The sequence below is a fragment of the Schistocerca serialis genome, chromosome 1, assembly GCF_023864345.2.
Source record: "Schistocerca serialis cubense isolate TAMUIC-IGC-003099 chromosome 1, iqSchSeri2.2, whole genome shotgun sequence".
In the NCBI taxonomy this organism is placed as follows: domain Eukaryota; kingdom Metazoa; phylum Arthropoda; class Insecta; order Orthoptera; family Acrididae; genus Schistocerca; species Schistocerca serialis.
This window is the reverse complement of record NC_064638.1, coordinates 398791677-398816620: the sequence shown is the minus strand read 5'-3', so window position 1 is coordinate 398816620 and position 24944 is coordinate 398791677. Positions and strand designations below refer to the sequence as shown.

Below are 24944 nucleotides of genomic sequence, written 5' to 3'. Positions count from 1 at the left end.
ATTCATCTCACGGCAAATGCCAATTACAGTCAAGTAAATTCGACTGTTAATTATTATGTCTGTGTTTGAACAGGTGGTCAGTCATTGCATAGACATCAGACAAGCCATATATGTATATATCATTTCCGTCAGTGTAATATTTGTCACAATCTCTTCACTACAATATTTTATATATAAACCCTAGTGTAGAGGTAGAGATTGTGATGATTGGGTTGGGTTGTTTGGGGGAGGAGACCAGACAGCGAGGTCATCGGTCTCATCGGATTAGGGAAGGACGGGGAAGGAAGTCGGCCGTGCCCTTTCAAAGGAACCATCCCGGCATTTGCCTGTAGTTATGTAGGGAAATCACTGAAAATCTAAATCAGGATGGCCGGACGCGGGATTGAACCGTCGTTCTCCCGAATGCGAGTCCGGTGTGCTAGCCACTGCGCCACCTCGCTCGGTAGATTGTGATGGATATTACACTGACAGAAAACGGTAGATTGTGATGGATATTACAATGACAGAAAAGAAAGTCTTACACCACAAATATCTCGACCAGGGGTATCAAACAGTTACTCCAATATTTCCATGCGTGCGGGATACGCTGAATAAAATTGCATCCTTATACCGATCCCGTACAGAAAAAAAAACTATTGCTAAAGATGAAGAATGGTGTGCGGGAACTTTTCACGTGGAAATTGCAACACAGTACGGTCACAGTACGTGCACGCGACTTATCGTCATTTTTCGGACTTTAACGAAGGTCGAATCATTAGCATTAAAGACAGGGCAGCATCATAGGCAAAGGTTCTTCGCGAAGGAAAAAATTACGAGGAAATCGTAGGACGTTCGCCTGGCTGCGATGGCAGATGGATGACAACAGTTGATATCTGGGCAGAGCTTAGTGGCAGTATCGCCATGAATCGTCGGGAATGGATTACTAGAAGCTGGTTTGAGATCTTCCGTTTCCACGTGTGTTTACCGCTGACATCATACCGCAGACAACAGAGGACAGCGCGGTGCAGAGCCACAGTCATCCGGGACATTGAGTGGCGCACTATTTCTGGCTCTGCAGCAATCGTATTCAGGTACAAGAAGCTCTGCCTAGAACAATTGAGAAGGCAACAGTGGCAAGATGACGTAAAGTGGTGTGAGGTACCGACGACAGAGGATTTGTTCGGTACGGGTATTCTGAGAAAGACCGTCTAAACTGTGGTCCTGCTCTGCGATTGGCTGCTGCATTCGGAAGCTGCGCGCCAAAATTATAATCTTCTGTTATTAATACTGGACAAATTAAACAGCGTATTTACTTGCATTTCAAATTAAAGAATTTCTCAATAGCGTGCTACCATTCTATTACTTCACAAGTATTAATAACCAGCAGAACAATGAACAACAGTTACACAAAAAGGCAGTCGAAGCACTTCAGTGATCTTCGGATCACGCCTAAATTGGGTGGCGGGCGAAGTGGTTCCCTGTAAGATCATAGCTGGTTCGGCTGAATCGGAGGTCAGACATTTTGTCTGCCGCGGTTGGTGTCAGTTAAGACTTTAGTTGCAATTTCTGGTTATTTGGATATGTAGTTGAGAACTGTGTGATAGTAATTACGGAAATACGCAGTTCATTATCTTATCGAAGAATGGAAATTATTTGTGACTCTAAAGTGGAATGTAATTGTACAGTTTCTCGTGTTCTGCCAATAATAAGCGACTGGCATCCCGCATAAACAAACTAATTGGAAATTTAATTATTTCTTAAATATAAGTTCCTCGATAAGAGGAACATCCTCAAGGTAATGGATTCATGATATACGTGCTGTTTTCTGCGCTGGGGACAACAACTACAGGAGACTGCAAGGTTGGTGAATATTAATTAGAATTTATGCATTCCACTCAATCCGGGGGAAAGAAATAGGCACCTCGCGTGTACTGCAGTATTAGTACAAATGAGATCAGTCACACGTCATCTGTGGTACCACAGACGATGATGCTGATGATGATGATTTGGTTTGTGGGGCGCTAACTGCGCGGTCATAAACGACTGTAAAAATTCCCAATCTTTGCACAGTCGAGTCTAACCACTTTCACGAATGGTGGTGAAATTATGATGACAACACAAACACCCAGTCCCTGGGCAGAGAAAATCCCCAGGCCAGACGGGAATCGAATACGGGACCTGAACACAGAGGAGCTATGAAGGAGAGATGTTTTTGAGGAAAGGGGTTTATCATAAGCGCATGTACATCCCTTCTCTCTCTCTCTCTCTCTCTCTCTCTCTCTCTCTCTCTCTCTCCTAATTCTCTTACTCAACGTGCTGTAGTGGCATCCCGAGTTGTTCAGCGACGAGTCTCGCTTTTGTTTGTGGTGGTCAGACCGATGGCAACGTGTCCGTATACGACCTGGTGAAACATCAGAGGAAGCAGCGATGCTCGGGACCCATATCGCTCCAGTTCTTGGAATCAGTGTGTGCAGAGCTATTGGATAATGATACCAGAACTGATATGGTAAATGTTGACAGGAAGACGGACTCCCACCATATGTATGAATGGTAAATTCTGTAGTTATACCCTTCATGGCCAGGGTACCAAATGGCATATTCCAGCAAGATAATGCAAGACCCACACTGCAGACGCCTTGAGAAATGCACAGATTCTTAAATGACCTGTCTCGTCTACTGAACTGTCACCTGCAGAGCATCTCTGGGACGCGATGGGAAGATTTATACTTTCATCCTAGCCTCTATCCAGGAATCTTAGTGAAACGACGCAACCTGTGTTTCGGGCATGGCAGGAAATTCCTCGAATGATATTCGGAGTCTGTTTACTTCTATACCATAACCAAGAGTGAATCTTGCAACAGTGGGGGTCACGCCTCATACTGATGTTGCTGATAGACATAAGTTCCGAATGCGATGGAAGTTTAATTGGTTCATATGGCTCGGAGCACTATGGGACTTAACTTCTGTGGTCATCAGTCCCCTAGAACTTAGAACTACTTAAACCTAACTAACCTAAGGACATCACACACATCCATGCCCGAGGCAGGATTCGAACCTGCGACCGTAGCAGTCGCGCGGTTCCGGACTGAGCGCCTTAACCGCGAGACCACCGCGGCCGGCGAAGTTTAATTATTTCATACCCCTAACGTAATGAACATCTCCAGGAAGTCGGTACTTTATATATGTCATGATATAATACTTTCCATCTGCGTTAAGTGTACATGCGATTGTGTATAACATTGTTTAAAATAATAGGCCAATGCAAAGAAATGACGTTTAACTGTATTTAAGGTTGTAGGAAATTACGTTCTTGGCGTACCAGACACACACCCAGGAACACTGAAGATAGCACACCAAGAGGGAAGAAAGTTACAAGTATTTCAGGAAAGTACAATGAGTACCAATATGCAAATGATGCTAGTTTGGTGCCAATGTGCATGCCCATTGAACTTGCAGTGGCGCTGCAATCGGGCAGGGGATCCTACTTAACCCTTTCGTGCTTGATATGTCCCACTAAAGTAATAGGCAGTCTTGTGCATTTGGACGTCTATATCTCATACCTGTCTAGTGCTAGCATCTAGCGAGATGCTTTCGGAACTTGGAGAAAAATACTACGGACCACGGAGGGATATGTAGAAGGCTGTGAGCGATCAAATGAGGAGCCGTGTGTTTGTAAGTGGCACAGTGCGTTTGTTTCACTATCATCTCCTTTTTAAGAATGTCTGAAGCAACTAACTGTGTTTTCTTATATATCACATTACTACACACCTCAGCAACGCCGCTGGTTTGTACTTCATTTTTATCTAGTGAGACGTATGTGCCCCAGAGAACTTCACACAATGTAAAAAACATTCGTGTATGATATGTCAAAAGTTATCTTAAAATGTGATGTTGAAAACGTGTGTGAATTGTTTGTGAATGTTTTTCATCGTGAGGACAATAAATGTGTTTTGGTAATAATTTGTTATATTTTTTCCAAAATTGCCTGCCTGTTAAAAAAATTAAAACATAAAAAAATTATGTCTGAAAATTCTAGGCTCACAGGCAAATATGCGTCTAGTTAGATTCGTGGAACACATGTGTCCCACTTCACAAAGTTTCAAAATCTGTCAGCTTAAAATTGTTTTGATAGTGAAAGTGTGTTGTTTACCACAAAGGAAGGCAGTGTTTGACCTTTTATTTTTAACAATATATTCAGAATGAATTTTAACCCTGTAACGGCTAAACGGCGTGCATTGGACGGGTCACAAACATGAGTGAAGCCAGTTTGAGAGGGTCCTAATTATCGGCATGAAAACCGCAGGCTGGTCGACACGCCGTGTGGCTCGCCAGGTCGATCGTTCGGACTGTTCAGTCACACAAAGCTGACAGCAGTGGACACGAGGTGGTAGCCAAGTGTGACGTACAGGGGCTGGATTGACCAGGAAGACGCTGAGGCGAGAGGATCGAAGGATCGCGCAGCAAGTGATCAGCGATCCTACTGTGATTCGCTCCACAATTCAGGCAGTTGTACGGATGCCAGTTGTTCCACAAACCACTTCCAGACGCCCGGCGGGTGTGCATTTGCAATCCAGGCGCCCTTGCCGGCTACTGCCGTCACACCCAGACATCGGCGACTCCTTCCGCAGTGGTGCCACGCCAGATCGACGTGGACTGCCACACAATGGGAAACGTGGTATTAGGGATGAAACCTGATTCGTTTTGGGGATGGATGGTAACCGCTTACGGGTGTGGAGGCAGCCTGTTGAACGGTACAGTTTAACCCACGCTGTCGCGCGCCACAGCCCCCGCACAGCCGGTGCAATGGTCTGGTGGACCATAACTTACGATCGCCGGTTCCCTTTCATTGTGGTTCGTGGAATCTTAACGGGCCAGCGTTATGTTGATGACATTCTTCTACCCCACGTGGGACCTTCTCTACATAGTATACGAGGAGTACTTTTCCAGCAAGATAATGGTCGTCCGCAAGACTTCCTATGTCATGTTTCGATTCTTTCATGACTGACCTGCTCCCTGAACTTGTCCCCTTGGAGCATGTGTGGGTCCAGCTCAAACACCACTCTGTACATGATTTGGAGGTGTCTGTTCAAGATTTGTGGGCCAGTCTGCTTCAGGACAACATCAGACGTCTGATCAACTCGATGCCGGACCAGGTCCATCGCTTTATTGATGTTGAACTTCATTTGTCTACTTGTACTCACTGTATTTGTTTACTTGTCTTCGTTTTGGGATCAAGCGAATCTCTCGCGTGTATCAGTATGTCTAACAAATTTCATTTCGGTCCGATGCTCCCCTGTTGGTGCGCTATTTTCAATGTTCCTGAGTGTATGTTTCTTTTAGAACCAATCACTATCGCCGGCGCTTCAGTCCGGAACCGCGCGACTGTTACGGTCGCAAGTTCGAATCCTGCCTCGGGCATGGATGTGTGTGATGTCCTTAGGTTAGTTAGGTTTAAGTAGTTCTACGTTCTAGGGGACTGATGACCTCAGATGTTAAGTCCCATAGTGCTCAGAGCCATTTGAACCAATCTCTATCATCATCCATGTTGCAAATACATCGCACTGGGGGCCAGTGTGCTATGTTCTATGAATCTAATTAAAGGCACATTGTGTGCTGAGTTTGATTCAGTGAATCTTGTGTAAAGACGGTTTCCTAGTGCAACTGCCATACAATAATCTTTCGCGTGAACGATTAGTGGGTAGTGTAAGGCCCGTCTTAACGAAATATGCAGGCCATTCATGAAATCTGTTTTAGACGGCATACAATGACTGGCAAAAAAAAAAGAATGTTGTAACTTGGGCCTCACAAAAAGTGGTATCTACGATAACACTGAAACAACTAGCACACCGAGAGTAGACAGAAGGAAATTTGCAGTGATGCCATTCATGAGGTTAAATAAGCTGTTGTGGAAACTGTGAAGGCGGTGAAAAGTGACTTGGGTGTTGCAGGTTGGATACCGAGTTGGGTGCCCTCCACTTACGCCAAATCGTAGGCAATGAGGAAAGGCTGATAAATGTGTTTCAAGCTAAATGTTGGTATGGTGTTCTCAGATAATCCAATGTTTGAAAAAGAAAACATGGTCTGATACACATAGGTCAGAACAAGTACAAATAATTATTTAATTAGCAAACAATGGAACTTTTGATTTTTTAGCAGTGCCACTATTTTTTTGGCGCTACTGAATAAAATACCTACGGTACTACGGCTGTTGAAGAAGGGCATGGGAGCTGGCGAGCGCAGAATCGACCAAAACGTTAACGTCAGACGCAGCAACGCCACTGGCGGGTTTCCACATTGCCGGCGGGGCCAGGAGTCAGCAACGCAATAACGACGACACAGCAGAAGGCGGTATCGACAGGCTGGTTACTACACACCCAAGTTAAGAACTTGTTTTGGAGTAACTGGTTGAAAGCGGAGCTTCAGCAAAACAAGCAGACACTGACACATCTAAAGCCAAAGGTATCAAAGTCTGGCAGCACCGTCTACGAGGGGACATCTAAGCTGGTCCACAGGGCGAAAAGGCTATCGTCAGGAGAGCCCCATGGAAGTGTGATAGGAACCGCTTTTATTCTGTATAAACATAAATGACCTGACGAACAGCAGCAATTTACAGCTGTTTGCTGTTGACGCTGCGATGTACGGGAAGGCGTCGCCGCTGAGTAATTGCAGGAAAATACAATATGCATTATACAAAATTTCTAGTTGGTATGATAAACGGCAGCTTGCTCTAAAGGTAGAAAAATGTAAATTAATGTGGATGGGTAGGAACTCGCAAGGCACTATTGCGCAAAGTTAGAGAACCAGCATTTCAGGCTGACTGCAGGACAATTCTACTGTCGCCAACGTACTTTTCGCGTAACGATCATGAAGATAAGATGCGAGAAATTAGAGCTCGTACGGAGGCTTTTAGACAGTCATCCCCCCCCCCCCCCCTTTGTGAATGTCACGCGAGAGGAAATGACTAGTAGTGTGGTACAAGGTACCATGCATAGTACGATGGTCTGAGGAGTACTTATGTAGATGTAGAGGGTTCTGCAAGCAGCCACCACGAGACTTGGCTTCCACCAACTGCGAGCCTACCGTTAGCTGTAAGTTAGTGCCTTCGATACGGCGGGCCACCTCGGAGCTCACTTCACATGCAACCAGCCTTCTGCCCCGGAAGGCAGTCGCTCGAGACAAGGGCAGTGCAGCCGCACAACATCTATGCCTGGGCAGGCATACTGATGATGTACACCTCGGCTCGCAAGGGTGTATGCAACTGCTGAGGGATGTCACCCTCACCATGAATGAGGGCGGGTGTCCGCGCCCTGCCTCGGGCTACAGAGCCGTGCCTGGGAGGTACACCTTCTGCCGCGGACTCCGCACGTCAGCATTCCTACCCACCCGCTGGACGCCTGCTTGCTTCAGCGCCTCCACACTCGCTGTCTTCAGCGCACATCCAGGAGGTGCTGCCACCGCAGAGTGTCGCTATGAGTCTTGTAGTTAGTTCTCCAATAAAATGTATGACAGTAATGACGTTTCCTTGAGAACCATCGGTCAACACATCGCCTCAACTTAACCCTGGCACTGTAGAGGTCATCCACTCAATGCCTCAACAGATTATTAAGCTTTGGGTGATGATTGTAAAGATATTCACTAGAACCACAAAAGTTACTGACACATCCGCTCAAAGTACACTCTGAAGGCAGAAATAAGTTCGTGAGGCGGCCACCTTTTAGATGTGGTTGGATCTACTGCCGTATTTTGTGAATAGTTGGCTAACGTTTTATTTTCTAGATTTCTTTTTTTTTTTAAAAAAAAGGCAACTAAATTAAGACATACATATAATTTTTTTCGTTGAAACTCATAAAGAATACATACCAAGGCTGAGCAGGTCCCTAATCTTCAGATACGAAATAGCGAGCCTCATAATAGAGGCTTTGTCAAGTTGCGAAATAGCTGCCTGTGGCAAAGGTAATGCTTGTGCTAAGTTGGTGAAGATTTCAGTCTCACGGCTGCGTCGGCATCGCGCAGCATCTCTGGATTTCTCCTTTCGTTTTTCCGAATTCCTGAAACAGAGAAAAAATTATTAAGTATTGCTTGCATTTCAACAAAAAGAAGCAAAATACCTTCTTTCGCACTATTATTTAACTTTATCGTAATCGAAAATATGTATCAAAAGTTAATGCAAAAAATAGAAACCACACATTTCAGATACGGAGCTAAATCACAAAGGACCATTGTTGTTGTGGTCTTCAGTCCAGAGACTGGTTTGATGCAGCTCTCCATGCTACCCTATCCTGTGCAAGCTTCTTCATCTCCCAGTACCTACTGCAACCTACATCCTTCCTTCAGAATCTGTTTAGTGTATTCATCTCTTGGTCTCCCTCTGCGATTTTTACCCTCCACGCTGCTCTCCAATACTAAATTGGTGACCCCTTGATGTCTCAGAATATGCCCGACCAACCGATCCCTTCTTCTGTACACTTGTTCATAAACGTGAAATATGTTTTTATTGTAATTAAGATCACAGTGCATCACAGACGGCAGAATATGCACGGCTGTCAATATCAATATCATCATCAATCAGCGTGGTTTTGTGAAACGCTGTGGCACCACCGATGTCGTTCATACCTGCTTTCTCATTAAGAAACTCTGTTAGAAAGATCTAATCATCATCACTTTACCTTCCTGGGCCCGGAACATGCTTTTGAGTGAGTGCCACGTTATCTAAGTGAGCATGAAAAAAATGGAAACGAAGGTATGGCATTGTTGGTCGGGAGGCCCCAACCGGGGAAGTTCGGCCGCCAAGTGAAAGTTTTATTTCACTCGACGCCACAGTGGGTGACTTGCGCGCCGGCGATATGATGATGAGGACAACACAACACCCAGTCCCCCAAAAGAGAAAGTCTCCAACGCGGCCGGGAATCGAATCCGGGACCGCTTGCATGGGGAGCGTGCACGTTACCACCCAGCTAAGCAGGCAGACGGTGAGCATGAAGACCCGAAGAACTAACTGAATGAGACTGGCTGCTCTAAAACAATCCTGAAAGTCAACTACTATCTGCTTCAAGAGCATTAGGTAACTCTGCTTGTTTCTGTGGGTGCTCATTAGGGACCAACTCTTCACTCCTTTCTGTTCATCATAATAATGGACACGGTGACCAGAGACCTTAAGATATTACCACCTTGGACACTGTAGTATGTTGATTTTCCACGGGATGCTGCAGACAAAAATAACTTTCAACTACAATCAAATTGAAAAGCAACATACCAGGCGCCAGGTCGTGCCAGGTGAAGGCATAGAGAAAAAAGGGCGGACTCTGCTATATTGCGTGACAAATGTTCACGAGGAAGGAAGACAAAGAAGGTTAGAGCTACCGCCTATTCTACATGCGCAAATGACAATCATGCAAACTGAAGTAGCGTGCAGTAACCTATTGTATACATGTAGTATAACCACAGCGTCCAAGACAATGGGTCACAAACTTCTACATCTTTTCTGCTTCTTCACTACAGCAGCACCGCCAAGCGGCTGTCATGTGCAAGCATCCTGCGAAACGACTGTGTACTGACAATGGAAACTCCCCATCGCAACACCCCCCCCCCCCCCCCAAACCTCTGTCGTACCAATTTTTTATTATGTTGTTCGTTGTATTCAAATTTGTAGCCATGTCATGATGTAACGCCCGTCTGCAACTGCGAGGTGTAACGAAGGGGTCTATAATGACAGTTGATTCTGCACGACTACTCTGTTAGCAGCCGAAAGGAGGTTACTTTGGAATGGGAAGTGCAACCGTTTAATGACAAAAATAAACGCAACAATTTCACAATCACACAGTTTCTCTGTGCTCTGTCAAAACATATGATTTTAACGTTTCTGAAGTTGCGTTCCGTTTTGGAAGTTTTGACTCTTCAGTTCCTATGTTGTAGCATATTTCACACCCGTTTATTTGTCGTTTTTATTCCTGTGAGACGTCTGTGTGGTATGATCTCACTATTCATACTGTTTACTTGTGACGGTAACGTATTCTTACATGACACATATTGTATAACCAGTGTATAAGATACTTCCTGGCAGATTAAAACTGTGTGCCCGACCGAGACTCGAACTCGGGACCTTTGCCTTTCGCGGGCAAGTGCTCTACCATCTGAGCTACCGAAGCACGACTCACGCCCGGTACTCACAGCTTTACTTCTGCCAGTATCTCGTCTCCTACCTTCCAAACTTTACAGAAGCTCTCCTGCGAACCTTGCAGAACTAGCACTCCTGAAAGAAAGGATATAGCGGAGACATGGCTTAGCCACAGCCTGGGGGATGTTTCCAGAATGAGATTTTCACTCTGCAGCGGAGTGTGCGCTGGTATGAAACTTCCTGGCAGATTAAAACTGTGTGCCCGACCGAGACTCCAACTCGGGACCTTTGCCTTTCGCGGGCAAGTGCTCTACCATCTGAGCTACCGAAGCACGACTCACGCCCGGTACTCACAGCTTTACTTCTGCCAGTATCTCGTCTCCTACCTTCCAAACTTTACAGAAGCTCTCCTGCGAACCTTGCAGAACTAGCACTCCTGAAAGAAAGGATATAGCGGAGACGTGGCTTAGCCACAGCCTGGGGGATGTTTCCAGAATGAGATTTTCACTCTGCAGCGGAGTGTGCGATGTGAGTACCGGGCGTGAGTCGTGCTTCGGTAGCTCAGATGGTGGAGCACTTGCCCGCGAAAGGCAAAGGTCCCGAGTTCGAGTCTCGGTCGGGCACACAGTTTTAATCTGCCAGGAAGTTTCATATCAGCGCACACTCCGCTGCAGAGTGAAAATCTCATTCCAGTGTATAGGATGACAACTGCCAAGTCTACAGAAAGAGAACGGACATTTCAATGACCGGGCGGAAAATTCATAATGTTGCGGGGAAAAAAATGAGAATAAGTGGCACAAAGAAGTTTTGAACATGGCTAGTCAGCTTAAAATTTCAACAACGTGACCACTCAACCACGACGCAGAGGTTGCTTACTTTCGCTCAATATTGCACTTGTTAAGTTTAGGGCGTTAACTCTTTCTTTCTTTTTCTTCGCAGTTCAGTACACCTTCTTCCTGTTCAGCTTTTGACGGACTATCCCCTGAGTCATCTTACCACTGAACTTCAGGGGCGTGCGATGGGGAGTTGCCCTTGTGAGTACATGGAGTGAAGAAGCACATTTAAAAAGCAAACAGAGATGCATTTCAGAGTTTATTGCGCAGCTATAAATTGTAGTGGCTTCAGTTGTGTCTGGCATACGTTAAGGATTCTCATTGTTTATCAAACACAGAAAAATGGCACAATACAATTAACTGATGATACGACAGTGACAATCGAAAGACAACAGTAACTGTGTTTTGTATTAAATGTAATTGAACTTGAGTTATCTATAGATTAAGAGACGCGCCTAAATAAGAAGACAGCGTCACGGGTGAACGTGATGGAGACTAAATTTTACAGCTAGAAAAATGAGTGCAAGATATACGAGCAGACACATTTTGCTATCTGGGAAACAGAATAAATAAGTCCCATAGTGCTCAGAGCCAAACAGAATAAACATGTTAGGTACACGCAAGGCACAGAAGCAAGCAAGGCCAAAAGGCCGTTTAGAAGAATAAGTAGCGGCTAATGTCCAAGCACGTAACAATCGTGCACAGTTTCGAATATACCAAAATGAGTCTGAAATTCGCAAAGAAACTCGTGAAACCGACTACAATCAGTGGAAAGCACCAGAAAGTACATGCAAAACACGCGGATATACTCTTAATCGGCTCGTTTTGAATTTACAAACGTGAGGTTGCCATGTTTAGTGACTGGAAAATATTGAAGTAACAGCATTAAAAGCAGTAAGTTCTCAGCTTATATCATGCTGTTCTTTTTTGTTCACAGACTGTTTACGCAGTTCAGTGGCATCCTTTCACATTTGTGAGTATGAGCGAACGCCAGCAGTTCATTTAGCTGTTTTAGTAGTGCAATTTATTTTTATGTATGCGTTTGCGTATTTTCGATCGGTTGTGTTGAGTAAGTTCACTTCCTGAGTTGGCTGTTACGTTACCTGTGGTTCAGACAATAAATGATTTAAGATGGACAGGGACTGCGCCTGTTGTGTACGGATGCAGCGAAAATTGACCGCTGTCTGTAAGCAACTGGAAGCTATGCTGGCCACGGTAGACTATCTTCATGCTGAAACTTCTACTGTCCTACCTTCCAAACTTCACAGAAGCTCTCCTGCGAACCTTGCGGAACTAGCACTCCTGGAAGAAAGGATATTGCGGAGACATGGCTTAGCCACAGCCTGGGGGATGTTTCCAGAATGAGATTTTCACTCTGCAGCGGAGTGAAAGCAGGAGAGCTTCTGTAAAGTTTGGGAGGTAGGCGACGAGATACTGGCAGAAGTAAAGCTATAAGGACGGGGCGTGAGTCGTGCTCGGGTAGCTCAGTTGGTAGAGCACTTGCCCACGAAAGGCAAAGGTCCCGAGTTGGAGTCTCGGTCTGGCACACAGTTTTAATCTGCCAAGAAGTTTCATACCAGCGCACACTCCGCTGCAGAGTCAAAATCTCATTCTGGAAACTATCTTCATGCTGTTGCCCTGATGAACGTGGTGTTGGGGAATCTCAGACGAATGCTTCGGCATATCTGGAACCTACGGTGTCGCCTGGGATCCCTGATGCCGCTGAGTCGTCCGATTCGCACGTCTCTGCCGGTCAACGATTACCTGATGGTGTTTGGCGAACAGGGGCAAGATTGCGAATCTCTGCACGGATGGCGAAAAAGGATACAGTCAGCACGGCTGTTCCCTTACGTCTTAGAAACAGGTCTGAGGTATGGCCCGCTACTGAAAGTACAAGTGAACCAGCACGGGATAGCTGGCCTGCTGGGTCTGTGGCCGATCTTCCTGAGAAGTCTGGACAAGTGCAGAGTGTCATTGGGAGCTCCAATGTTAGAAATGTGCGGCAGGTCTGCGGCAAGTCGGGAAAGAAGGCCACTGTCCACTCTGTTTGCCTCCAGTTGGGTCTCGTCCGAGATGTAGAGCAGCGGTTGAGCGCACTGTGTGCACCCGGCTGCAAAGCGTGGCTCATGTAGTCACGAATGACGCCTGCCGCTTGGATACAGAGGCCATCCTCGGTTCCTGTAGGAGGCTGACTGACTTGGAAAGACAGTTAGCCTCACCCGCGGGGTTGAAGAGGAGCTGTCGGTTTTCAACATCGTTCCCAGAACCGATCGTGGACCCCTCGTTTGGTGCAGAGTGAAAGGTTTAAACCAGATGTTCCAACAAGTCTGCGGCACGAAAAGATGCAAATTTCTCGACCTCCGCTATCTGGTAGAGAACTGTAGGGTTCCTCTTAATATGGCAGGCGTGCATATTTTTTCCTTTTGTTTTTTTAACCTGTAGGAGCGTTTGTGGAAAGGTGCCGAAACTAATCTCATTTGTAAACGTTAACAATGCCCACATATTACTAGGGTCAGATAGCTGGTTGAAACCACATGTCAGTAGCTATGTAATTCTACATTGTGACTGGAAAGCATATCGCAAAGATAAAAAATACGATAATGTGAGATTCGTACACATTACGAATGTGAAATAATTTCTGTTAAAGGTCGATCAAACATGGTCACTGGATGCTTTCACAGGCTCCCTGTCTCAGCAGCAATAGTGGCGAAACTGTTGAGAGGAAACTTTGAGATTATTTCGCGTAAATTTCCTTGTCATGTTATAGGTGGAGATATTAACCTACCAACTATGGACTAGACTCAAGTGATTAGGACGGAGAGTAGGGACAGAGAATGATGTGAAATTGTTATAAGTCTTTATCCTGAAATTATCTGGAGCACCTATCAGAAAATCGACTTGTGGAGATAAAATTTTAGACCTGCTGGTAGCAAACAGAGCCGAACTTATGGGCTCAGCGTAGAACATGGTATCAGCTATCATAAGGACGTTACGGCATCACCAGGCTAAACAGAAAGGTACTAAGATCTTCCTGCTTAGCAAGAGCGACAAGAAACAGATATCAGATCACCTGAGCGTTTAGTACGAAAATTTCATCTCCAGCACTAACAACGTCAAGTATCAACGGTCAAAGTTCAAGATCACTGTCCTATACGCAAAGTTGGTGGTTCAACACCCATGTTAGAAAACTGCTATGAATGCGAAGACAGCTTCACTGCGAAGTAAACGCAGCCAAAGCCTCACAGACAATCAAAAACTAAATCAAGCCGAAACTTGTGTGAAGCGTTCAACGAATTCGAAAGTAAAGTTCCGTCTACCCATTTGACAGAAAATCCTAAGGAGCTTTGATCTTATGCCAAATCAGTAAATGGATCGAAGCCATCTGTGCACACACTCTGTGGCCATAATGGCACTGAAACGGAGGACGACACAGACAAAGTCGAAATACTAAAAGTATTTTTCAAAACTGTTTCACAGGGGAAGAGAACACTACAGCGCCTACTTTAAAACGTTGCTCGAACGACAAAATGGCTGATACCGAAATAAGTGACCAAGGGATACAATAGCAATTAAAATCGCTCAACATAATGAAAGCCACTGAACCTCACGGGATACCAACAGTATTCCACATAGAGTACATAAAAGAACTTGCAACTCTTTTAGCAACAGTGTACCCTAGATCTTTGGAGGAGCAAAGTGTTCCGGACGATTGGAAAAAAAGCGCAGGTCAGTCCCGTTTCCAAGAAGGGACGTCGAAAATACACACAAAACTATAGACCTATATTCCTGGCGGTCACTTGTAGAATTTTGAAACATTTCTGGAGGCCGAAAATCTGTTTCGTAGAAACCAACTTGGATTCCGAAAACCATGATCACGTGAAACCAACTCTCTCTGTTCGTCCACGAGACCCAGAAAGCAGAAGACACAGCGCCTAGTTAGATATCGTGTTCCTTGACTTTCGGAAAGCACTCAATATAGTTCCGCACTGCAGCCTAATGATCAAAATAGGAGCGCACGGAATATCAGGTGCTTCCTGCGACTGGAAGCACCTGATGAAGAAGCCGAGGTACGACGTCGAAATATTGTGTTAGAAAAACGCAGCCCACCGGCAGTATACCAGATTCAACGAGATGTTAGAACACATCATGTCATTCTGAACGGATAGATGTTTCAGACACAAAAGTAACTTCTGGCGTGCCCCAGAGGATTGTTAAAGGACCATTACTTTTCACAGCGTACACTCTAAAGAAACAACGCGCCACGAAGGAATTACTCGCATGCGAAGGAAATCGGTATGTGTGGTGTACATGTACAGACAAAAAAAATTATTACAATTTCAGAAAAATTGGAAGCTTTATCAAACAGAAAGAGCTTCACAAATTGAGCGAGTCAGTAACGCTGCAGTCCATGTCTTACTATTATGCACTGATTGATAAAGGGTTGTTAGATGTCCTCCAGGGATATCGTGCTAAATTCTGTCCAACTGACCCCTTAGACAGTCAAAATCCCGAGGTGGTTGGAGGGTCCTGCCTACAATACTCCGAATGTTTTCACCTGTACAAAGATCCGGCGACCCTACTGGCCAAGGTGGTGTTTGTCAAGCATGAAGGTAAGTAATAGAAACTCCCGCCGTGTGAGGGCGTGTATCATCTTGCTGAAATGTAGGCCCAGGATGGCTTACCATGAAAGGCAACAAAACGGGGCGTAGAACACCGTCGATGTACTGCTATGCTGTAAGTGTGCCATGGATGAGAAGCAAAGGGGTCCTGCTATGATATGAAACGGCACTACAGACCTTCACTCTTGTACGACGAGCCGTATGATGGGCGACAGTCAGGCTGGTATTCCAACGCTGTCTGGAGCGTCTCCAGGCACATCCTCGCTGGTACTGGGGCCCAGTTCGAAGCAGAACTCATCACTGAAGACAATTGTACTCTAGTCAACGTGATTACAGGCCGAACGTGCCCGACATCACAGCAAATGGGCGTGATGGTGCACAGAAGTCAATGGCACCGTGAGCTCAGTCCCCTTTCTGTAAGCCGCGTATTAATGACCCTTGTGGTCACTGAAGCACCAACTGCACATTGGATCGATGATAAAGATGTGTGCGGGGCTCTGGTTGCTTCTCTGATGACTCCTAGTTCCTCACATTCTCTCATCCCTCTAGGTCGATCGCTTCCTTCTGGGCGCTCTGTACGGCCATGGCTTGTCCATTCCTGCTAATATCGTCGAATAGTGGTATCGCTCCCATTCAACTGTCGAGTACTCCAACCGGTTTCTTTGAGTCCAAGTACATGTCCCCTCTCAAATGCCGACATCTGCGTGGTTTTTTCCCCGCTCAGAGTGTGTATAAATGATGTAGTAGATGACGTCGGAAGTTTCATGGGACTTCTTGCGGATGATTCCGTTGCACACACAGAAGGTGCGACGTTACAAAATTGCAGCGAAATGCAGGAGGACCTGTAGAGGATCGATTCCTAGTGCAGTGAGTGGCAATTGACCTTCAACATAAACAAATGTAAAGTACTGCGAATGAATAAGACAGAAAGACTCTTTATTGTATGATTACACGATTGCGGAGCCATCACTGGAAGCAATTACTTTCATAAAATATATAGGACTATGCATACACAGCTATTTGAAGTGGGTTGAGGACATAAAATTGATTGCAGGTAAGGCAGATGCCAGAATGAGATTCATTGGAAAAATCATCAGCAAATGTAATCCATCAACAAAGGAAGTAGCTCACAAAAAAATGTGTGAAATCTTATGGGACTTAACTGCAAAGGTCATCAGTCCCTAAGCTTACACACTACTTAACCTAAATAATCCTAAGGACAAACGCACACACCCATGCCTGAGGGAGGACTCGAACCTCCGCCAGCTGACAAAACACACGTTCGACCAATACATGACTATTGCTCGTCATTATGGGACCCGTACAAGATAGGAATGGTAGGGGAAATAGAGAAGATCCAAAGAAGAGCAGCGCGTTTCGTTACAGGTTCACTTAGTAACCAAAGCGTCACAGAGATGATTAAGGAACTCCAGTGTCAGGCGCTGCAAGTGAGACGTTCTGCGTCACGGTGTGGTGCACCGTCAAAGTTCCGACAGCGCAGTTCCTTGAAGGGCCAACATATGTAATGCTGTCTCCTACACACATCTCGCAAACAGAACATGAAGATAAAATTAGAGAGATCAGAACCTACACGGAGGCTTACCAGCAACCGTTCTCCCTGCGAATTATTCGCGACAAGAACAGGAGGGGGGGGGGAGCGGGGGTTTGTACACAGAGTACCGTCCGCCGCAATGTGGCTTGCGGAGTATAGCTGTAAATATACATTCTTCTGCATCTACACGCTTGGGCTTGGAGCACTAGCATCGCTTCAGCTGTCAAAGGATTGCTGATTTTTGCGCCATACATTTTGGCGACGAGATGTTTTCGAAGACGATGGTATAACTTATTACACATATATCAAGTACAGTGACCGGGTAACTAATCAAGTGGCGCTGAATTGAATTTGGGAGGAGAGAGCTTTGTTAATGGAGGCAGTGTGGGGGCTAAAAGTTTTAGACGAAGATCAATGCTTGAATACAAAAAGCACGTTCAAAAAACTGTAGGTTGCAGTAGTTATGCTGGATGGCGAGACTTGCAAGGCGTAGGCTAGCTTGCAGAGCTCCATCAAATCAATCTTTGGACTTAAGTACCTGCTCTGACTACAGACCTCGCAGCGGCCACTCTGCTTGGCGATCGTTGGCTCTTTGAAGCCACTCTGCTTCGCGATCGGATGGTGATAAAACTCAGTTACATGAATAAAGTCAACGAACCTTGTGTATTAGTCCCCCTGTCACACTCACTAAATAATTTGCGATTACTTCCTGTGTCTGGAGTACTTTTTCCTCTCCTACATCTGTGTGCGTTTCCTATTTTTTTAACGATGAAATTGCCTTCCAAGTCGTAAAACATCGAAGTTAAATGTACATCTTTTCTTTCTGTATTGTTGTCAGTTCTGTTGTAATTCCTCCTGTTACTACAATGCGCAAGTAAATTGTTCTTCTATATCAGACATAAATTATTTTTCGCTGTGAGTTGTCAGTCCAATCATAGGCTAAATTAGGTAGTGCAAACAAAAAAATAGACGTATGTAAACCTTCACTTAAATTTTAAAAAAATGCTTGAAATATATGAAGTTCGATATCAAAGTTTTTGGGCAATAGTCATTGTTTTTCTATGTAAGACTAATTGAATATCTACCCATGAATAGTTGTGCGTCAAATACTGAGACCATATGCCGCTACGCCTTCTATCGCGCCAAAGAAAGGGCGTGGTTCGCGAATATTGCTGATAGTGGTTGAATAAACGTTGACACTGTAGATATCGGAATACTGAATTTCCTGACGATTCCCGAAATGGAATGTCCCAACCGTCTAGCTCCAACTACCACTCCACGTTCAAAGTCTGTTAATTCCTATCGTGCGGCCATAATCAAATCACGTCGGAAACCTTTTCACATGGATCATCTGAGTAGACACTTGTATACATGGCGGGTAGACACTTGTATAGATGGCGGGAAGTGCAAAAACTACAAGACATGAGCGTTCCTTGGAAACCGTCCAGAAACATCAACAACAAAAAGAAGGGGATAAACATCATTTGTCTACTTCCGTGAAGCTTAGTTAGCGTTTTACACCCGGCTACCGAAAGAAAGAGAAGGTAGGAGGGCGAGCGGAGATGTAGCGATGGACATGGTGTCACACAGCTGTATCGTTAACTCTACCAAAATCTGGAGCATAGCTCCTCGAACACCAGCGACGCACAGATAAGGGCTGTGGCGACTGTGACGTTATTGGAGCCGTCGTTCCTGGAAGGCGCGCCCTGCAGAGCCTTATTCCGCAAACAAGCCACAGCGTCCACACCTGCCCTGAGCATCGTCCGCCACCGGAAGCCGCTTCTGCAAAATCAGCAAACACCGCCGTCACACGGCGGACACGCCGGCGTTTGCGAGCTCTCACACGCTGCGCCAACGAGACTAAACAGCTTAAGAGAATGAGAAATATGCCGATTAATTACCGAACTGCCTCAGCATGATAATGTAACCGTGAGCCGGAAAGTAGTCAGGCTAAACTCACTTCCCCCTTGCTGCGAGAGCGTACACGAAAGTAGTCTGAAAGTTTAATGTTATCCTTGTTCTATAGCCAATGAGTGTAGCTCTGATGTCTTCTGAATTGAAATTACACCAGCTTTACTTTTTTCTTATACAGAGAAATACTGCCACGAGAGCGACGGGGTCGGTGGGTGTGTGTGTGTGTGTGTGTGTGTGTGTGTGTGTGTGTGTGTGTGTGTGTGCGCGCGCGCGTGCGTATGAGAGAGAGAGAGAGAGAGAGAGAGAGAGAGAGAGAGAGAGGGGGGGAGGGAGAGGCAGAGAGAGGGCGCCAGGGGTGCGGAGAGACAGAGGGGGCGGCGGATTTAGATACTAAATATTACGTTATTTGTTGAGAAAATTGTATTACAATTGCGAACAGATTCAGTGACAACAGAAGAAAACGCCAATAGAGGACATGAGCACAGGAGACTTTTCTTTAACTAATAAATGTCTGCATTTAAAAAATGGTACACTAACAGCGAGGCACGCCCATTGACATGATAATAATTAAGCTTACATTCTAATTCTCTCATAAACATAACTGTCGAGACTGCTTAATAACGACTCTCCTTGAACGGACGAACGCAGATAGTACATATAAAACTGATATTCACGAGCAGTTAAGACGAAATGCAACGTTACAATGAGTAGAAAAATCAGGGAAAACTAGAAAATCGGAACAATCTCATTCAGAACGAAAACGGCCAACTACTTCACGGTGGAACCCCACAAACATTTTGTAGACTGTTACCGCCGCAAAGCGTTGCAGTCGTACAACCTCTTTATGTTCTCACTGGGCCGATACGATATGCGATACGGTACGAGATGTGAGTCGCGATACTACGCAGAAGCAAACCACATTGGTAGAGGGCAAAGAAACGTAGTTGAAGCGACTTGCAACCTCAAAAAATGTTCGAAATTACTGAATGATAAGTCCACGTAGTAGAATCGCTTTAATTCCCTAAGATAGAGTGCAAGCACAAGTTTCTTAGCGAAGACCAAAAAGGCGGATCCGTTGCATTCATGGCACAGGCATGGGACTACAGCGATGCTCCTCGCACCTGCATCGTACGATACACGCGGAAGGAAATTTTAATTCAAATGATATGCCTAAAAAAATGGAGGCACTGAGAACCATAAGGGTCCAAAGTACAGAATCAAAGTTCTGAGAAACATATATGTTTGTGAAAATCAAATTTATTGACAAATCATCAGTCACATTCGTCTGAACTGTTTTGAACCACGTCTCAACATCCTATACTTTCCACAAAAAAACAAAATAATGTACCCATTTTATGTTATGAAATATTAACTAATATTCAAGATTACATTTATTACTTTTAATTCACAAAGATTCGATGTATAGGCTAGAGAAAAAAGCGTCTTTTGACAGTTGTAAAGCTTTTAATTATTGTGAAGATATAGTCACATCATACAAAACAGATACTAAATTCAGACAAACGCAATTGTGACCTATTGCAACACTTCATGGTCCTCGTTATCGTCATTTTCATTTAGCACATTTGTGGGCTTGAGGTTTAGATGAAACAGCCGGTACACCTGGAATTATGAAGTATTAGTACTGCGTACATGATGTATACATTAAATTATGTTGTCAACTATAGAGGCTGCCAGCGACGCGAAGCTGTCGGCGCCCGCTGTGTCTTGTTGCTTTTTGTATCGCTCCTGTAGGGCCACGTGCGTCCCACGGTTAACCGTCGCGTCGCGCGACCTTTACTACAAAGTGTCTTATCGCATAGCGTATAGTCTCAGTGAGAAATCGCTCCTTATAGTATTCGAGATCAACGGGCATAGACTTGCAACCTGAAAAAATGTTCGAAATTACTGAATGATAAGTCGACGTAGTAGAATCGCTTTAATTCCTTAAGATACAGAGCAAGCATAAGTTTCTTAGCGAAGTCCAAAAAGGCGGATCCGTTGCAAAATGGTTCAAATGGCTCTGAGCACTATGGGACTTAACATCGGTGGTCATCAGTCCCCTAGAACTTAGAACTACTTAAACCTAACCAACCTAAGGACATCACACACATCCATGCCCGAGGCAGGATTCGAACCTGCGACCGTAGCAAATAAACTATCCCATTAAGCCATACAGAATAATAATAATGATTATTATTATTATTATTATTATTATTATTATTATTATTATATTATTTTTGCAAATGACGTCGCTATGTTGGATTTCGTATTTTAGCACTACTAGGACACTTCCCAACTGCCTAGGACTGCGTGATATATGGGTAGATAATTTGCACTGATGCCAGTAAAGTTGCGTTTCCGTGTTAACTGATTCTTACTTCGCTTCTTGGTAGAATAATTTCATGGTAACAAACGAAAAGCACAATATTGTGTATGTTCTACATTATTAACTGCAGAACATGCACAATACTGGGCTTTTCATTGTTAAGTGGCTTCTTGTAGTTGTTAGATGAATAATAAATATATCAAATGCATGGCCTGAAGGTGGCATTATTTTGACTAATTTCATGCAACGCGGTTCAACAGTTGTAGCTTCGTCCCAGAAACGGTAGCCTCCATTTTTCACTTTGTGCAAGGAATCTGCTGTGACCTCGACAACGATTTGACGTTAAAACTCCAGCCTTCCGTCTTTAAACCGTCATCTGTATAATGAAACTCATTTGCGTAACGTGTGACATTTTATAAGAGTAGCACATACATTACGCTACAGTTAAACTTCATAAATAAGTAGGTTTTTTTCACTTAAACAGAGATGTACTCAGTTTCAACTCTATTACAGTTTTCTCCAATACTTAGAATGTAAGTAAAACGTATAAATGAAAACAAATGTACGCAGTGCTCGATAAATGATCTTCGATAAAAACGGGTCACGGCGGTAGAATGCAGAGGGTAATGAAATAAACACCACTAGTAATTAAAAATCTAAATATGATTTTCCGTGGATTTTTAAGTATCTCAAAACAACAAAAAGATATCGATTACACCTTTTTTATCTGGAACAACTTGTAGGAATTGTTTTCTGGGCAATGCTCATACACTTCTCTCAGTCACTTACAGCAATACAGGCAGCAGCACTAAATTCTTAGTGGGACGACAAATAAATCGTTTGTGATCTGAAGAAATTGTTTCGACATTCGGCTGTCTATTAAAAACACAAAACCAGAATGATTAAACCTGTACTTAACAGTGTCATTTCTTGAATGCGAATCAAATCACCCTGCGCCATTTTATTCTGGCATAAAATGTTAAGTTCAGTTTATCTTAGATGGCCCACGCATTTTCCCGACAGCGCTCCTATAATAGCGGTAAATCAGAGGTCAAGTTCAGGTATATACCGCGATATTATCGGTGGACCTTATGGCGGTAGTTTAACATATCCCAGCCCTGGCGTACGAGCCACGTGTCCTGGCATCTGTAAGGCCAGCAGTACCTGTAGTTCGGATCGTTGCCGTTTATTTCACTTCACGAACAGGTTCTTCGACAGGCAGTGAGATAATCGGTGCATTTCGACCGCATCACTAATGATGATATACAACAAAATTACGTTTTTACGTCTGCCTGGGTCTTAACTTTATGAGATTTTATACGAAACTACTACTAGTACTACTAATACTCGTAATAATTACTACTACTACTACAACTACTACTACTACTACTATTATTAATAATAATAATAAATCCTGTGGAGGCCCGGGAAAAGAATAGGCCTCCGGTATGTTCTGCCAGTCGTAAAAGGCGACGAAAAGAACAAACCACTAATAGGGCTAACCCTCCTTTTAGTGTGATTTAGTGCAATTAGATGAAAAGAAGCAGAAATTACAAGCATTGGCCAAACGACTTAGAAGATACAAAAAAAGTGAAAATAGAAGGAAACAAAACCAAACATTCAACACAAACCAAAAGAAATGTTACCAGACAATAGATAACACACACATTAAAATAGACAATCCACCAAACATAACAGACATGGAACACTTCTGGAGCAACATATGGTCAAACCCAGCACAACATAACAGACATGCACGGTGGATACAAGCAGAAACACACTCATACAAGATGATACCACAAATGCCTGAAGTGATAATTTTGCAACATGAAGACACCCGAGCAATTAATTCTACACACAATTGGAAAGCCCCTGGAAATGATGAAATAGCAAATTTATGGCTAAAGAAGTTTACCTCAACACATTCACATCTAACTAAATTATTTAACAGTTACATTGCAGACCCATACACATTCCCTGATACACTTACACATGGAATAACCTATCTGAAACCTAAAGATCAAGCAGACACAGCAAACCCAGCTAAATATCGCCCCATAACATGCCTACCAACAATCTACAAAATATTAACTTCAGTCATTACACAGAAATTAATGACACATACAACACAGAACAAAATTATAAATGAAGAACAAAAAGGCCGCTGCAAAGGAGCACGAGGATGTAAAGAGCAACTGATAATAGATACAGAGGTAACATATCAAGCTAAAACTAAACAAAGGTCGCTACACTACGCATACATTGATTACCAAAAAGCTTTTGATAGTGTACCCCACTCATGGTTACTACAGATATTGGAAACATACAAAGTAGATCCTAAATTGATACAGTTCCTAAACATAGTAATGAAAAACTGGAAAACCACACTTAATATCCAAACAAATTCAGATAATATCACATCACAGCCAATACAGATTAAGCGTGGAATATACCAAGGAGACTCATTAAGTCCTTTCTGGTTTGTCTTGCTCTGAATCAACTATCCAACATGCTAAATAATACAAATTATGGATATAATATTACTGGAACATACCCACAAAAAATCACGCATTTGCTATACATGGATGATCTAGAACTACTGGCAGCAACCAATCAACAACTCAACCAATTACTAAGGATAACAGAAGTATTCAGCAATGATATAAATATGGCTTTTGGAACAGACAAATGTAAGAAAAATAGCATAGTCAAGGGAAAACACACTAAACAAGAAGATTACATATTGGATAACCACAGCGACTCCATAGAAGCGATGGAGAAAACAGATGCCTATAAATATCTAGGATACAGACAAAAAATAGGAATAGATAATACAAATATTAAAGAAGAACTTAAAAAATGTAGACAAAGACTAACAAAAATACTGAAAACAGAATTGACAGCAAGAAACAAGACAAAAGCTATAAATACTTATGCTATTCCAATATTGACCTACTCATTTGGAGTAGTGAAATGGAGTAACACATACCTAGAAGCACTCAATACACTTACATTCAGCAACAGAAAGATTCACAGTAGGCAGAAAGGAAAGAGTAAGGGGATTCATCGACATAAAAAACATACATTATGGACAGGTAGACAATTTGAGAAAATTCTTTCTAGAACGAGCAGAAACTAGCAAAATACACAAAGCAATCACTCATATAAATACATCGGCTACACCACTGCAATTTCATAACCACTTCTACAACCCTTTAGATCACATAACATCAACAGATACGAAGAAAGTAAATTGGAAAAAGAAAACACTACATGGCAAGCACCCGTATCATCTAACACAGCCACACATCGATCAAGACGCATCCAACACATGGCTAAGAAAAGGCAATATATACAGTGAGAAGGAAGGATTCATGACTGCAATACAGGATCAAACAATAAACACCAGATATTACAGCAAGCATATTATTAAAGATCCCAATACCACAACAGATAAATGCAGACTTTGCAAACAACAAATAGAAACAGTAGATCACATCACAAGTGGATGTACAATACTAGCAAATACAAAATACCCATAGAAGACATGACAATGTAGCAAAAATAATACATCAACAACTTGCCATAAAACATAAACTAATAAAAC

General features: G+C 43.6%; 1 protein-coding gene across 3 annotated transcripts in view; it reads right to left on the bottom strand.

The window, feature by feature from the left end:
- The window catches only part of LOC126471774 (protein similar), a 723501-nt gene that overhangs the window by 308067 nt on the left and 390490 nt on the right, over positions 1-24944 (bottom strand). For all 3 annotated transcript variants that reach the window (XM_050099889.1, XM_050099887.1, XM_050099888.1), the window contains exon 2: positions 7840-8027. In XM_050099889.1, coding sequence (XP_049955846.1) covers positions 7840-8027 — 188 coding nt within the window. The remainder of the gene's footprint in view (positions 1-7839; positions 8028-24944) is intronic.